The sequence below is a fragment of the Vipera berus genome (genome assembly GCF_964194415.1).
Source record: "Vipera berus genome assembly, chromosome: 4".
In the NCBI taxonomy this organism is placed as follows: domain Eukaryota; kingdom Metazoa; phylum Chordata; class Lepidosauria; order Squamata; family Viperidae; genus Vipera; species Vipera berus.
Genome location: NC_138206.1, coordinates 100,902,211 through 100,920,516, shown reverse-complemented (window position 1 = coordinate 100,920,516; position 18,306 = coordinate 100,902,211). Strand labels below are relative to the sequence as shown.

The following is an 18,306-nucleotide window of genomic DNA, read 5'->3' as shown; positions in this document are numbered from 1 at the left end:
AAAATATAAAACATGCAAAGAAACAAAAATAAGTCCAAAATATCTGTATTACATCCAGAAATGCCAACTTTGCAACTAATATTTCTCATCCATAACTATGGCACCCTAAGGATACCTGCATACATGCAAATGCTTCTCTGGGATCAGTAACGCAGCAGGGATTGCTTTTTCCTTCCAGTAACAGATTGCTGGGAAATACCAAACATGGCCTTGAGAATTCCAATGTTTGTTACAAATTTTTCTGGATGTGGTTGGAAAGAGGCTGTTTGGTGCCAGAGACCACTTCCACGAGGAACACAGCTCTGGGTCTGGATTTGGAGCAGCTCCGGGTGGGGGCTCAGCACAGGCTGCAGCGTGGCAACTGCAGGGAGGGGAATCCACATGGCAGCTGTGGGGAGTTGAATCCCCGTGGCATGTGGCTCCAAGCCACAGGGGCGGAGGTGTAAAGGATGAGCAGCAACACCATAGCAAGACACGGGCATCGCTCCCTGTGACACCACCTCTGAGTTCTGGCACCTTTTTTTTTTAGAAAAAAAGCACTGGTTATTGTAGCAGAGTTGAGTAGCAAAGGTATGGCCAATTCATGGATTGGAGCCTTTGTGAAAATGCCATATACATTATCTTCTGTTCCATAATGGATATAAATGAAATAGACAATACAGAACTTAAATTTGGTAAAAAATACTATTATGCAATTAATCAGCAGTAGTTTGCTCTTCAATAGCCATATAGGTCAGTATAAACAGGTTTCAACCAGTAATATTTTTATTATTTACTCATTTTTGAGTGGGGTATCAGTTTCTACTGAAGAAAATGACAAAAACTATTGACTGAGACAATAGCCCTAACAAAATGGCTTTAAAAGGAAATTGTCTTTGAATTTTATCATATACTGTCCAGTTGGATTTTATTGATTCATCATAATACAGGTAATTCTCAATTTATGACCACAACTGAGCCCAAAATTTTTGTTACTAAGCGAAGCATTTGTTAAGTGAATTTTGCCTCATTTTACAACCTTTCTTGACACTGTTGTTAAGTGAATCACTGCAGCTGTTAAGTTAGTAACACAGTCGTTAAGTGAATCTGGCTTCCCCTTGACTCCGGGGCACTTCAACCGTCATAAATATGAATCAGTTGACAAGACTCTGAATTTTGATCCCATGACCTTGGGAATGTTGCATTGGTCATAAATGTGAAAAATGGTCATTTTTTCCCAGTGCTGTTGTAGCTTTGAATGGTCATTAAGTGGATTATTGTAAATCAAGGATTACTTGTACATTCCAATACAAAGTAGCATGGAGCATTTAAAATCAACTGAGAAATATATTTACCATGAAAGCATCAGAATATCATCTAAAAGGCTCTCAAGTTATGTGTGGTATATAAAATTAGTATGGGAAGGAAAATATTCACAGAAATTTTTGATGTCTATTTATGGCTGAAAACTCTTGGAAAAATCCAGTAGGATCATCAGACCTATTAAACAAAGCAGCAGCAATGAATGGCAAAGGTATGATTAGTAATGCTTGCAATTATAGTGTGATCAAGAGGCTTTGCAGTCAATAGTTCTTGAAATTAAATAGAGAAAAAAGAAAAACATGCACTTAAAATATTTTTAAAGAGTTTAGAGCAGACATGTCAAACTCGCGACATCATGTGATGTTGCGCAACGTATTGGGACGGTTTTGCCATTGCCGGCAATGGGGTGGGCATGGCTTCTGTGTGATGCGTCCAGCCCATGGGCCGGCAGTTTGACACCCCTGGTTTAGAGTGATACAGAATACATTGGATATGTGTATATTGTCAGTCGCACTGTGCATAATTAAATAGACTCCTTTCACAGTACAGATAGTCCTCGACTTACAATCACAATTGAGTCCAACATTTATGTTGCTAAATGAGACTTTGGTTAAGTGAATTTTGTCCCATTTTACAACATTTCCTGTCCCAGTTGTTAAGTGAATCATTGCATTTGTCAAGTTAGCAACACAATTGTTAAGTGAATCCAGCATCCCTATTGACTTTGCTTGTCAGAAGGTCACCAAAGGGGATCAATCACCGGACCCTGGGACAGTGCAGCCGTCATAAATATGAGTCAGTTGACAAGTGTCTGAACTTTGGTCACATGACCATGAGGATGCTGCAATGGGTCGTAAGTGTAAAAAAATGGTCATAATTCATTTTTTCAGTGCCGTTTTAACTTTGAATAGTCACTAAATGAACTGTTGCAAATCGAGGATTAGCTGTGGTTTGCTGATACTGATACATTATCCTCTTTGCGGTTCTCTGCTTCCTTTAACCTAACACTTTGTCTTGATTTTTCCTCTCTTTTTTCTTTTCTCTCATGCTTCCTAGAGGACTATCTGGAGGACAATGCAACATGGTGTAAGCTCTGGTATTCTTATTCTTGATTTTCATAGCCATTAACATATTGCTGATTTTGCTGACAAACGACGTCTAATATTATCTACATAGCAATCTTTTGTTCTCCTTGCAAAATAATCTGATTTATAGATGGCTTTTGCAAACTAATACTTAGACTGAGTCATTCACATTCTTATTACTGTCTCTTTTTAGATATGCTGAGAATTGTTCATATAATTATTACGGTTGGAACTGGCATTTTTATCCACTTATCAAGTCCTTCCCAAGGACTTGGGATAGGCAGCTGTTGTTGTTTGAAAGGCATCATCTCAGGATACCTTTTATGATGATGATTATTACGTACACAACATGTGAAATCACAGGTACCAGTTTTTTAGCTAGTGTTGGCTTTCATATGCATCAAGTTCTTCCCAAGAACCTGGGGGGAGGGGCGTAATGTATCAGTGAAGTATATATGGATCCAAGCGGTACAGCCTTTTGCAATTGACAGATTTATTATCGATGTACAGATTTTCTAAGGGCAGTCCAAGATTTTTTGATATGGCACCCAGTATGCCAATAATCACTGGCACCAGCACAGCTGGTTTACGGTATAATCTTTCAACTTCAACTTGGGAATCCCACAATATTTAATTATTTACCATTTTTATTATTATTATTTCCAAGTCAGAATACTATACTCGTTAAGCTGTTGGAGAAAGATCTTGATTCCAGTCCTGTCCCACTGGCTATGGAATCTCCCTTGAGAATACTGACTTCTTTCTCAATCTGACTTACGTCACACAGATGGTCAGTTGATCAATCAAGGGAGATGTCTTATTGATGGGAGACAAATCTTTGCATCTTGTTAAAAGGAGCAAGTAAGGGAGTGAGGTCATAAGAAGGTGCATGTGGCAGACTCTTTGGTGGGTAAATTCTTTCAGGAACTTTTTATTATTATTTTTATTCATTATTAAATTCAATGATTAATTTCTCACATTATCACCAAAGCTGAGGCACAGAATATTAGGGCACTCCCAAAACATAGCTTGATGATTTAGGCAAAAAGAAAAGAAGAAACATGAAACAATACTTGCATTATTTTTAAGGTTTCCTGGAAGTATTTGATTGGTCTCTGTCAAAAACAGGACTTTCTATTTCATCTCTTTTGTACTCTTTCTTTATTTCCGATTTTAGTTTGTGTCATCTGTTAGTATCGTAAAATTTTTCAATAGTGAGTGTTTTTAAAAAGAAAGAAAGAAAGAAAGAAAGAAAGAAAGAAAGAAAGAAAGAAAGAAAGAAAGAAAGAAAGAAAGAAAGAAAGAAAGGAAGAAGATCTTGGAATTAGGCAGAATTTGTTGGATCCAGTAGGATGTTTAGGAGTAAAAAAACCATTTATTTTTCATACCTGGGGTTGGTTTGAAGGAAATTTGCAAGAATGTCTGACTCAAGGTACTTATGAACATAGAAAATGATTCCAGATCTGAATGTGTGATTATAACTTGAGGTTCTTCAACTCAAAACAAATTCCCATTGTTGAATTTTGAATATTTTTTCTACCAGATACTAGCTGGGGATCTTGATATTCTAGATTAAAAAAGGCAGAATAGGATGAGTATATGCTTTCTCCAGCTGCAAAGTCATTTCTATCATGAAGTAGCTATGGCATATTATTTTAAAGTGAGCATTGGCATAATTCTAGAATAGCTTTTCTGGCAACTCCCCATTTGCTTTCTGTATGAGGAAGTAAAATTAAAGAGAGGGACACTAAGCCTATGAAGATCCAAAGAGTGGCAAGATTGAGAAATTGCTTTACCCTGTGACTTAACTGTCCACTACGAGGTTTTCTCCAACATATCGTTTTTGCATTTTGGAGAATGATGAAAAATATGTTTATGTATTTTTGTGTGTTTCCTATATATGAAAAGCTATTTCCCATTACTTCATCTAAGCCACTTTTTCCTGGATACTGCTTCCCCTGTATTATCAAGGGTATTCAAATTTCTTCCTTCTGTAGCTTGATCCAGGCCCAGGAAAATATAACATGTCATCTGGCTAGATTTATATAGCCAGATGACTTTCATTAGTAGAACAACAGAGGAACTGATGGTTCTTAATTTTTAAGCCTGATTTAATTGATGTCAGAATCCAGAATTTCTTTTCCAATTATTAGATTTAAATTTGATTTCTCTTCTCTCTTTTTCTTTCTCTTACCCTCATTGTGGAGTTTTTATTTTATTTATTTGTTGAAATGACTCTTGGGAATTCTTGGAGAAATGGCTCTACATTTTATAGCAGGAATTCCTCTAAAGGCAATCCTCTCTTTGAAGAGATGTCCTGATCAAACTGCATTAAAATAAAAGGGAGAAAGGCCCTCTAAACTGTTCCATCCATGTAGAATCTTGTTGTTTACTTTCCAATATAGCAATTATTTCTCAATTTGCAGCTACAAATCCAAGGCTGCAAACATAACCTTTTGGCTACTTTCATGAGACTTTTTCTGCAAAGCCATTTTCAGCTTTTTGATTTTAAGAAATGCAGTCCTGTGAGGAGATAGAACAGAAAATGCATTGCTGTGGATTTTGCCTTTGACAAGGCATAAAGGTAAAAGGTAAAGGCTCCCCCGCACATGTGTGCTAGTCGTTTCCGACTCTAGGGGCCGGTGCTCATCTCCGTTTCAAAGCCGAAGAGCCAGCGCTTGTCCGAGGACATCTCCGTGGTCATGTGGCCGGCATGACTAGACGCCAAAGGCGCACGGAACGCTGTTACCTTCCCACCATAGTGGTCCCTATTTTTCTACTTGCATTTTTACATGCTTTCGAACTGCTAGGTTGGCAGAAGCTGGGATGAGTAACAGGCGCTCACTCTGTTACGCGGCACTCGGGATTCGACCCGCCAAACTGCCGACCTTCTGATCGACAAGCTCAGCGTCCTAACCCACTGAGCTACCGCGTCCCTTTTGTGACAAGGCATAGTTTATCACAAATGAAAATCTAGCTCTGAAGCTAAACATATATCCTCAAATATCCTTCTAGTTTCCTTGTAATGGACACTTAGACTCTTTGTGGACATCTAAATTATGAATGGGCATGTGCCATAAATAATACAAAATAAATTTAGGAAGGAAGGAAGGAAGGAAGGAAGGAAGGAAGGAAGGAAGGAAGGAAGGAAGGAAGGAAGGAAGGAAGGAAGGAAGGAAGGAAGGAATAACAGAACAGAATCACAGAATTTGCAGGGACCTTGGAAGTCTTCTAGTTCAACCCCCTGCTCAAGCAGGAGACCCTATAACATTCTGGACAAATGGCTGTCCAATCTCTTCTTAAAAACCTCCAGTGATGGAGCACCGAGAACTTCTGAAGACAAGCTGTTCTACCTGTTAATTGTTCTCACAATCAGGAAATTTCTCCTTAGTTCTGGGAGTTCTTAGTTCTCCCTTTGGTCCCTCCTGTAGCTAATGTAGAAGTAGATCTTAAATGTAAACGAGGATGCCCTCTAGTCTAGATATAGTTTGTAATCCGCATTTATATTTAAAAAATAACAGAGGAATAAAAGCTGAAAAGGAAAATAAAATCTCAGCTGAAAAGAAAAAATAGTATCTCAGCTGAGAGTAAAAAATGAAATATCAGTTTGTAGTTAGTGTAAAAGATTATAGAAAAATAGTAGTTTGTAATAATATTAAATATTATTATTCAATCTTTATAGTTTGTAAACCCACAGAAGAAAGTAGAGTGATAACTGCAGATGAATAGAATTCACAGTGTCTTATTGCAGTTTAGGGCACAGTTTTACAATTCTGTTAAATTAACATACAATCTTCAAAAATTTCCTTTATGGTTAATGTAAACAGACTTGCTTTGTAACAACCAGAGAGTCTAGATTAGAATATAAGCAAAGTCTGGTAGTATAAAGAAAGCCTTGAATAAAAGATCATTCAGTTTTCTCAGGATATACAGTGCATTCAGCAAGTATTCAGACCCCCTTCACTTTTGTCAATTTTGTTATGCTACAGCCTAATTCTACAGTTGCTGAAATTCGCTTTTTTTCTCAGTAATCTACGCTCAGTACCCCCACTGTGACAAAGTGAAAACAGAGTTTTTAGAAATGTCTGTAAATTTATTTAAAAGAAAAAAGTGAAATATAGTTTTAGAATAATAGAATAATAACTATTGTCACTTTGAAGGTACGCTAATCAGCATACATTAAAATGAAATTTTGTCGCATTCAGCTCTCAAAGGGTCACCACCTGCGATATACACTACATAAATATGACAAAAATAAATAAATAAATACAGAATTATGCATATAGCCACATATATGACAGAGAAACAGTCTAGTTTGGGTTATGTATACATTGGCATAAGTATTCAGACCCTTCACTCAGTACTTTGTTGAAGCACCTTTGGCAGAAATTACAGCCTCGAGTGTTTTTTGCTAGGACGCAACAAACTTTGCACACCTGGATTGGGGGATTTTCTGCCATTCTTCCTTGCAAATCCTCTCAAGCTCAGTCAGGTTGGATGGCAACCATTGGTGGACAACCATTTTCAGGTCCCTCCAGAGATGTGCAATAGGGTTCAAGTCAGGGATCTGGCTAGGCCACTCTAGGATATTCACAGAGTTGTCCCTAAGCCACTCCTGTGTTGTTTTGGCTGTGTACTTAGGATTGTTGTCATGTTGGAAAGTGAACTTTGACGCATCCTGAAGTCATAAGCATTGTGGAACAGGTTTTCATTGAGGATATCCCTGTACGTTGCCCCATTCAGCCTTCCCTCAACCCTGATCAGTCTTCCAAGTGCCTGCTGCTGAAAAACACCCCCACAGCATGATGTGGCCACTACCATGCTTTATTGTTGGGACGATATTGGGCAGATAATGAGCAGTGCCTACTTTTCTCCAGACATAACGTTTAGAATTGAGGCCAAACAGTTCAATCTTGGTTTCATCAAACCAAAGAATCTTGTTCCTCACAGTCTGAGAGTCCTTCAGTGCTTTTTTGCAAACTCCAAGCGGGCTTTCATGTGTTTTTCACTGAGGAGAGGCTTCCATCTAGCCACTCTGCCATAAAGCCCAGATCGGTGGAAGGCTGCAGTGATGGTTGTCCTTTCAAAACTCTCAGCCTTTGCAAACATGTGTCTCAAAGTATGGCATGGAAGATAAGTTGTCTCTATGCTATTATGGCAACAACCAGAAAACCCTGGGGCCTGGTCCTTGACATGATTAGCTAACTAGGAGTGTCTGCAAAGTCCAGGAAAACTGACAAATTATATTCATCCTGTTCTTCTTTTGACATAAATATTCCTCCAACGTAACAGATTCCTCAGATCCAAGTCTGAAAGCAGACAGAAATGTGCCAGAAAATCAATGTCTTTTAAACTTTACCTTCTACAAAGCTTGCATTCAGCAATCACTATCCTTTTCATGAAAACCAGAGATATCAAAAAGTAGCATGATTTAATGTGTAAGGGAAATTGTGTGTTTATGAAAGATAATTGTGGCCAAGATTTGTGGTCCAGCTTGCAACCAGTATTGTAGAGTTTGTGATTCTCTTTTTTTTTTTAGAGCTCTGGAATCTACTGAATCTATTTTAAAACATAATGGGAGTTCTGGATAGCCTATAGCATTTATTTATTTATTTATTTATTTATTTATTTATTTATTTATTTATTTATTTATTTATTTATTATTTGAATTTATTAGCATGGATTGTTACTCAGACATGAGCCCTATTGAAACCAATGCATGAGCAAAGGTAGAATTGCATCCTTCAGTAGTGGAATTGAAAATGAACTGAACTGAATTGAAAACCCTCAGATGCAGAAGGTCAGAGTTGTGGGTGCTCCATCATGAGAGGTCTTCAATAAAAGATTGGACAATCATTTTTTCAGGATGTAATAATAGTTGGGCAGGGGGCTGGACTAGAAGAACTTCAAAGTCTCTTCCAACACTACGATTCTAAGAGAAAATGGCAATTCTTCATAAATAAAACATTCAGAAGGGCTAGGTAATTTTTTATATGTAGATGACCATCACAGATTAGCATATTTGGCAACAATTCATCAAAGCTACTAACTTCAGAAAAATCATTAAATATTTAGCTATATGATACAATTAACATTGGGTGGTTTATAATCAAGTAGGTTCTTCCAGGCCTAGACTGCTCCTTTTTTCACTATACTTGGTTTTAGTAACATACTTCTATTAAAATAGGCTGGAATAGGTGTGTTATTAAAAAATATCCTTTTCCTTTTTTATTAAAAGCCCTTGGCTATATGTTTTGAAGATGCAGTATAGGCCAAATTGCCATTTTTATGTCCCACAGGCTTGATTGAGAGTTAATCATCTCAGGCATTGAAATTATGGGGTACCTTTAAAAAACTGTTTTGGTGGAACCATTTAATCATTATGTCCAATTTCTTGTTTACTGCAGGAAACCAAATAAACTATCTTAGACACAATGCTTGAGTATATCCAATAAAGAGGTGATTAACATCCTCCAAGGCAATTGCTTTTACATTAAGGTTTTTCTCCCCCCTAAGGTTCAGAGGTCTACAGGATATGATTTAAAAAATCAAGATGGCAACTGCACTCGCCATTTAGCTAACAATAACCTATAGACAGAAATTGATTTTATGCAACTTAAATCTGTTATTCCATGGAGCAAGAAAGCAGAATTCCTTTTAGGTACTTCAAGAGTGCTATCAAATCTCTCCACAACACTTTTTGACAGGGCTAAGCATCTCCATCTTCTCCAATCTTCCCTCAGAAAAAATATTTTCTCTCCCTTTGATGATCTTTCTTGCTCTTTTAAGAATCTGCTCTTACAATTTCTCTGATTTCTCCTCAAAATGTGGCACCCAAACTGAAACAAACAATTAAGGGAGTATCTGACAAAGCCAGAATAACTGATGACTTCCTGTAGTTGGGACATTATATATTTGCCTCTACTGCAGTCACCTCACATTGCCAGACCATGTTCAGTTTGAAATCATCCACTATTCTAAGATCTTTTTCACAAGTTCTATTACGAAGGCAAACACCCCACTCTATATGGAATTTCTGTAGAGGAATAATTCCTGTCGCTGTGCATTTGATTTGATTTTTGTTCCTTCAATGAATAATTTTGCATTTGTCTCTATTAAATACAATTCTGTTGATTCAAATGTATTTCTGTAAGCTATCAAGATGGTTTTGAAGCTATCCCCCTAAAGTTTCTATCCAGGAACTTGATAAACATCCACATCATTCATGAAAATACGGAACTCATCCTTCTGACACCTTGTTGGAAAGCCATTTCCAATTTATTGGAAAACCATGATTAGCATTCTTTTGAGTATGGTTTTCAAGTCGGCTCTGTGCACCCATAATTGTCATGTCGTATAGCCAAAGTTTATAACTTGATAGTGAAATGCTTTTCTGAAAGTAAGGCATCTTATATCTCCTTCATTCCCATGATCAGTGAGGGAAGATACCCAATAAAACAATGAGATAGGCATAGTCTGGTAAAATGTAATTTTGACAACTGATAATTGCACATCATGGAAATCTTACTTGCTCTATAATTGTGACAGTATGTAGGAAAGACCTGGGGAGATGGAGCCAAAAGATACTGCCAAGGTGGTCAAATAAGAAACAGCATAACCCACAGCTGGATATTGGTTGGGCAAGAGGCTCAGAAAAGACGCTTCCTAGTTTCATGGGATGTAAAGGAGATCTTGGGAGAGATATACTTTCATACTTGCAAGGTTCTGTCAAAGTAGCTTTACAGTAAAGTAGAATTAGCATATAATTCCTATCTGGTTTACCCCATGAGACCAACAACAATTTTGTCAGATATCAGTGGCTGATCCAAATGATCAGTGTGTCCCAGGGTGAGTATCAGACACTGGCCATTACTCCAGGGCACAAATGCACAAGCTCTTGATCTATCCACACCCAGGTCCTAGGAAGGCAACTTCTATCCATGTTTTTCTCCAATATTTTAAAAGCATAGTTTTTGTCTAGTTCAAGTATTCTTGCTTTATATCTTCTGTATTTCATTTCATTGCAGGCAAAAGCTTCCACTCCATTTTGCTACTATGAACCATTTACAGTGGAAAAACAAGTCCCTCTGGTCACATCACTGACCAGCCACAGCAATGTTATTTTTTTTTCCCACAGCATGTTGGAGAAAAAAACCTTTACTTTTAAAAGAATTTTTAAAAAAAAAAAACAATTCTACAAAAAGATTAGCAGTTGTTAGGCCCTCGATTGCATTTTACCTATGGCCATTGTGGCACAGAAATTCCTAGGCCTTAGGAGTATATTGGCATATATAAAATGAGCAGAAACACAGGCAGATAAAAGATAATGAAGACAATATATGTCCTGCTGTCATTTAAATGTCATTCTGCTTTCAACCATATATTTGCAACAATGAGACATGTTGATGTTTCATATTGTAAGCACTGCTCCTTTTATGACTTGCATGTCATGTTTGCTTAGTCAAACCAATTTTTCTGCTCCACTCAGTTTTGTATGTCAGCCTACTCTGAGAAAAATCAAATTTCCCTGCCTCTCCTTCATACATCATCATTTAGAGTTGCCAAGAATCCTTGTTCAGGAACCTACGCTTGTTGGGGCTACAATGTTCATTTATTACTGTGATGAGCATGAAAGTGTGAAGGAGAAATGACTAAGTTTTTTTTTTCCTTCCACTTTGTGGGAGAGGAGGAGAAATAAGCAAAGGAAGAACTGTTCTACATAATCTTATTTTGAGGAATAAGCGTTGTTGATAGAAGTAAATTCTTATATCGAGATGATCTGTGAATTGTGATGAAGATTATTTTGCATTAATGAAGAATAGCTGTTGAAAAGAAGCATTTTGAGTTTTTAAAAATAGTATTGATACCAGCCAACTTGGGACACAATAGTATCATCCCTATTGATTAAATATAATCCTTCCTATTCTCTAAGCAGAGATTTGTTTCTCCTTACCAATTTTCCTGTTAAATTGCCTCTTCTCCTTGTCTTGTCTCCATCTAGTTTTAACCTTCCAAAGGTGCTTTTTCATGAAGCAACTGACTATTTTTTTTTTCAAGACATTTGGCTTCTCATCCAAGAAGCTTCTTCAGCTCTGACTAGATGGTGAGGAATGGAAGGATTTATACTCCTTGCAGACAGCTGGTCATTTACATTCTTTTAGAGCAGAGGTCTTCAAACTCGGCCCTTTTATGACTCATGGACTTCAACTCCCAGAATTTCTCAGCCAGGCATGCTGGCTGAGGAATTCTGGGAGTTGAAGTCCATGAGTCATAAAAGGGCCGAGTTTGAAGACCCCTGTTTTAGAGAGTCGCTGACGCCCCTGGAGGCTTATCTGTGTCGACAGGGTCAACTGAGTACAGCAAATGGGTGTGGAGCCTTCTTGGAACTGCTGAAAGGACCGTGTTATAGACGGAAGATATATGTAGTTTCCCTTCCCCTCTGTTGAGAGGCCTGTTCAGTTTTGACATACATCTTTGGGACAACCATGACCTGGATGACTGAGCATCTCCATAGACATTTAGTTTTACCTCTTTTCCTTTCTTTTCCAGTGCACTTACGCTTTCCTTGTAGCTAATCTCCATTTGGGGGGTTGCTTTGTTTTTTGCATTGTTGCTGCAGGAAGGATAAAATGTCTCTGTATACTTAATACATACAGGTGGAGGCTCAACTCATTTTATAAAGGGACTGCCTTATATTGCCAGCAATTATTTTTAATCATTTATTATAAAACTTTTTGCGCTGGTCTGAGAGTGGCTTCTAGTAGAACAGAACAGAAACTTTATTTCAATCATTGACCAATAAAATACATTCTATAAAAAACAAAGCAAGGTTATCCCCTAACACAGAATGTATGTATTTTTATTGGTCGATGACTGAAATGAAGTTTCTGTTCTGTTTTGATCTGGTGCTATTTAGAATCATAAACCACTGATGCTGGTCTATTACATGCCTAAACAGCCAATGGTTAATGGAAGATTACATTGCATAGAGCTAGAGAATGGGGGACTCTCATCCATCTTCCTCGTGGACTGTCCTCACGACTGAAACTAAAATTTTCCTTCCAAAAAGCCTCTACTATACTCACATAGGAGACTGTTAATATGCTAGGAATATATTGAAACACATTGTGAACATAGATATTTCCCTTATATCACAACTTCTAAGATTTTAACAACATGTGGCTTGTACATGAAAATTATTCAGTTTGTTCTTATAATTTTCTAGGAAAATAAAGAATTCAGACGCAGGAATATAAATTTAGGGTGACACATTTGGTTTGCCTGGAGATATTTTTTTTAACAGTGCTAAGAATGAATCCTTTTATGAAGGATTACTTTTAGCACAGAGGTACTGCTGCTTCATCCTCATTTTCAGCACAGGACAGCACACAGGTTAGCAGTAGCCACAATATAGTGTCCTCGTGCAGAATTATATTACATTGATTTTTGCAGTTATGGAGCATCTCACAAGAGCAGTTCATAAAAAGAAAGCACTGTTTGAAAAATTAGGTATCAAGTCTACCCCTGTTTTCAGTCAAGGCACTGCTAGCTCAATAAAGCAGCCAAAGAACTGTCCAGACTGCTAGCTTTTCAAAAATTGGAAGTATTTCTTCTCCCAAGAAAGAAAAAAACCCCTGTCATTGGGAAGAGCTACAAAGTTGGTCCGAAAAATCAAGAATGAAACCAGAATATGGCAAACAAAGCTCCAATCTTTCCTTTGCAGATATGATGGGTATTTAAAAAACAAGCATCACCAGAAAACTACCTTGTCTTTTTTATCACATCCCATTGACACCATTTTCTAATATTTATTAAAATGCTTTTCATTGATTTAATGAAACAGGATGAAAAAATATAGGGAGACACTGGTGTATTCCTTGCATCTTTTGCCTTAAAAGTTAACTTTATTACGTTCATCTAGGCCAGACATGTCAAACTCGCGACGTCACGTGACGTCGTGAGACGTATGGGGACTGTTTTGACATTGCCGGCAATGGGGTGGGCATGGCTTCCAGATGATGCATCCGGCCCGCAGGCCGGCACTTTGACACCCCTGATCTAAGCCATGATGTAATATGAAATACAACAGACTTTCTAAAAAAATTCTTTTCTAGCTCTGTGGAGCCAGTATCACTTGGTATCAAAAGCTAAAAAAAACTCTCTCTGGCTTGGTTTGCAATCTATCATTTCTGCAGATTTTGAATTTATTGGATTCCCTGCTGCTGGCTCAGCATTTATTTTTATTCTTTAAAAAGTGGCTGAAGAGCCTACTGTTTAGGCTGAGTAGAGCAAGGAGGTCACAGTGGCCCTTCTCTTGGCCTAGAAAATTAATCCTGACAGATGAGATCTGGCCTTTGTTTTTTGAACAGGATTCAATCGATGAATATGTTTGCTATGAGAGTTATTAAGGCTGAACTAGCAAAATTGCAGAAGTCCATCCGGTTTGTTTTTTCTGAGCCAGGAAACAGACTTGTATACTAGGGGACCTATTAGCAGCAACAAAGAAAAAAAATTACTCTGAGCCACAATACTATTCCCACCTCCACTACACACACTACACACACACATTTGGAGGGAGGGAAACAGTTTTCAGAAGTGTTCTGTTTGCGACTGTAACTCTTTCACAAGACTAATTGCTGCAACTCCTTCTAAAAGTTCTAGTTTTAATTTGATAACTGTCTTAGGGGCCAAAGCACAAATCCTGACAAACAATGACTATCAATCAGAATAGGGCTGGAAGGGACCTTGGAGGTCTTCTAGTCCAACCCCCTGCTCAAGCAGGAGACCCTATACCATTTCAGTCAAGTGGCTGTCCAGCCTCTTCATAAAAGCTCCAATGATGAAGGGAAGCTGTTCCACTGGTTAATTGTTCTTACTGTTATGAAGTTTCTTCTTAATTCCAGGTTGTTTCTCTCCTTGATTAGTTTCCATCCATTGTTTCTTGTCCTGCCCTCTGGTGCTTTGGAAAATAAGTTGACCTCTTCTTTGTGACAGTCCCTCAGATACTGAAATACTACTATCATGTCATCCCTAGTCCTTCTTTCCTCTAGACTAGCCATACCCAATTCCTGCAACCGTTCTCCATATACTTTTGTCCCCAGGCCCTTAATGATCTTAATTGCTCTTCTTTGCACTTTTTCCAACCTCAACATCTTTTTTTGCTATGTGGTGACCAAAACTGGATGCAGTATTCCAGGTGTGGCCTTACTATGGATTTATAATGAGGTACTAATACTTCAGGTGATTTTGATTCTATGCCTCTGTTTATACAACCAAGAATAAACTATCGTATCGATGATAGACTATCATAGGCGCATTTGATCCTTGATCAAGAAATTAAAAAGTATGAGGGGTCCTTGGTGTCCTTGCTTGTTTTCTTGCAGACATTTCTTTACCCAAACTAGGTAACATTAATCTAGTCTCCATGTGCATGCATGTGTGAAAGGCTTGCTCTAAATCTTCAGGTGGACCATGTGCTGGGCCACTACCCTAGGGGAGGGGGAAGAGCTGCATTCCTCTTGTTCTGACCAATAACCAATCCCAAACATGCCTACTTTAAGCACTGTCCAAAGTTAAGATGTGCCAAGTTAGTTACCATATTGATTTTCAAAAGTAGAAAAATTAAAAAAGATGAGAAAAAATGAAAGTTTAAGAAAGAGGAAAAAATAAGGAAGAAAAGATAGAAGTGAAAAAGAAAAAGAAAAAGGGAAAAGTAAGAAAAATAGAAAAAAGATTGATTTCTGACTTTCTTTGGTACAAATACAGTACATGTATGAATTTAATAAAAAAATACATGTCCCAAGGTTAACATTTGTCTACATTATTTCTCTAATCTTATTTAATTTTAACCATCAAATCCCCAAATCAACATTTTATTTCTTTCAGGTTCTCTCTCTCAAAATATAGTTTCCAAATAGAAATAAAATAGGTTGAAGTTTTTCTTTAATCAAAGCTATCAGTTTCACCATCTCTACTCATTCCATCAGCTTCACCATCCATTCTTCCTTTGTAGGTATTTGTGAGTCCTTCCACCTTGGTGCATATAAAAGTCTTGCTGCTGTTAATCATATATAAAAGCAAAGTTCCCTAAGATGTTTCCATTCGTGTGTCCAATAAACCCCAAAGTCTCAAGATGTGCCGAGTTAAAAATGAGTAGCCACAGGTGCAAGATTTGAAAAACCACTACTAAACTTTATGCACCAAGGCCGAAGTCCTCATTCAAACCAAAGGGGAAAAACTAATCTTACAAAAATGTCTCCATTGGGCTATAAGGTTTCATTCAAAATATTAAAGCAGATTAAAGATAGGAGGTGTTCATCAATATTATTAAGCTTTGCTAAGAACCTTTCTCCAGCCCCAACGATCTGAAATTATATTACTAATTCAGTTCCAGTCCGTGAAGCAAAATAATTCTGTTCTTTGAATATCAATATTTCATCATTGGACTTGTGTGGAGATGGTATTATCTGGTCAAATAGATGAAAATCCCATTCTGTTAGTCTGGCGTTTCAAAGCATTATCTCAGACATTCAGAACAGCAAATCTTATGTTTTTGAAAAGAGCTGAGGAAGCAGTTTTGGTTTTACAGATGTCTTCCCCAAATTTCAAACCTTATTTAACTAGAATGTAATAGACATTACAGCTACTTCTCATCACCTTTCCATCCAATATTAATGATTGCCTATTCACATTAACAGCGCAAAAGATGATTGCATCTTTTACAAGGTGGTTCAAAAGTTTAATAGAAAAATGCCTTTTGCAATATCCCTCTTTTCTGTATTTCATGCTGGCATTATTTATGAACCCAATATAATAATTAAAAAAACAGGTTTTACCAGTGGAACATATTATTTTCGATCTGTACTTTGCAGAGGACAAAAAAGTATTTGAAATGGTTTTTATGGACCACAGACAACCTTGAAAAGGTCATTCAGAATAATTAACATTCTTTAGAATATTTTATATTCTAAATATTAGAATAATGAAGTCTAAATGATTTACTGGACTAGCAATATACGGTAGTTCTGCCTTAATTTTATAAAGGGGGAAAAGTTTTAGAAATGTAAGTTTATCCAGTCCTAATAATATGAGAAATTTCACATTGATAATTAATGCTAGCTGAGAAATTGTTCCCTGGTAGTTTGGCATAAAACTGGGGTGGTAAATAAGGATGTGGTTCATCCCAGAACCCTTGGAATAGTAATCACAGTTAGTAGTGGGTTGAAGATCAAAGTAAAATACAGCTTATTCTAGATGCAAATTCTTATCCAACTGGAAATATTTAATATGGATAACAAGGATAAATCAATGACAGCATCCAACATACAAAGAGAGGAAACCTGGAACTCTGCCAAATAAAAATATATGGATGCAATGATCATTTTATATCAAGAGCCGTGGGGGCACAGAGGTTGTTAGAATGTAGTATTGCAGGCTAATTCTGCTGACTGCCAGCACTTGGACAGTTCGAGTCTCACCGGTTTAAGGTCGGTAAAATGAGGACCCAGATTGTTGGGGGCAATATGCTGACTCTGTAAAGCACTTAGAGAATGCTGTAAAGCACTGGTATATAAGTCTAAGTGTTACTGCTATTTTGTGAAAGCCTTTATTGCACATCCCTCTTGTACCTGCTTCAAACTAATGTTTAACCCCCATATACATGACCAGGACATCCAGCCTAATAGTGCTCAGTCCTTAGAAAATAAGTTCAGGCAGAATAAAATGGCAAAGCTGCTATAGAAACCAGTTGGGAACTCCAGCCAAGCTACATGCTGTTCATTTACTTCTTAGAAGCTTTTTATGGGTTCCTCAAGCTTTCAATGATGCAATCAAGATTGATTCAGTGCCTGGATGTCCATGTATTTTTCCCATAACTGACTCTCTGAAGGTTGTGCCTGTGATTTAGGAGTCAGTCATTTTTTTCCATACCTTTCATTCAATCTCTATCATCAAAGAACTGTGTGCACAGAAGTGGTAGAGGCAAAAAAGATAATGTGTGTTTTCTTTCAAAAATCATCCTTCCCATTGTGAGCAATCAGAATTAATTTAATAGCTGGCCTACATTTCTTCTCCCACCCCATCCCCATTACGGATGCTGAAGGACTGGAAGATATTAGGGCCCCTTGTATTTTCTCAACATGTTCCCTGTGCAAGCTTTACCAAGGCCTCAGGAGAGATGGGAAGCATCAGCCTTACTCTCTCTGATTTGAAATCCTCTCTCTGGTTTTGGGACACAAATCCCAAATAATCCTTTGGGAAGGAACGCAGTGTTCCTTAAAGGGTGGGAAATCCCTTTTCACTACAGAGTTATCCCAAAACTCTAGATTCAGCCATTCTGGTACAATCTATTCCCATCAGAAAATGGGAATTGGACACACGCACCCACCCATCCTTAAAGCAAATAGCTGCCTTTTCATACCCAAGAGAGTAAAAGAGGCAAAATAAAAGCTGGAGTCCTGGCTGAAGCAAGCCTGACAGAGCTATTTAAAGGATTCCAAGCATTCGCTATCACCTCAATGGTCTCTCTTAATGCTGAGAGGGAAGGTGGTGATGGAACAATTTAGTCTGATTTCTGCTTTTTCTCTAAAATAAATGGAGGCAGAGCTCCTTCAACTGAAACACTGCACAGGTGGAAGCTTTTGTCTCCATTTAAGTTCTTCCAGCACATTTCTTTCACTTATTATTTCTCAATGTATGAATAGGTATTAATAAGAAGATTGTGCAGGCACATCAAGACCAATGAAGATACAGTCAGATGCTGACTAAATGATACAATCTCTTTCATTAATTATATGGTGGGTCTTCCATTTCCATTTATGGGGTCCTTTTGCTCTTTCTGTTGTTGAACAATGATCATTTCTCTCTGCAGTATTAAGAATTATTACTGCAACACTGGGTATGCAGAAATATCTGAGACCTA

General features: G+C 37.6%; 1 protein-coding gene across 1 annotated transcript in view; it reads left to right on the top strand.

Moving 5' to 3' along the window:
- The window catches only part of GPC6 (glypican 6), a gene marked incomplete at its 3' end in the record, with an annotated part of 887,239 nt that overhangs the window by 845,468 nt on the left and 23,465 nt on the right, over positions 1 to 18,306 (top strand). The window contains exon 7 of the mRNA XM_081327646.1: positions 2,359 to 2,388. Within this exon, the coding sequence (XP_081183772.1) occupies positions 2,359 to 2,388 (30 nt within the window). The remainder of the gene's footprint in view (positions 1 to 2,358; positions 2,389 to 18,306) is intronic.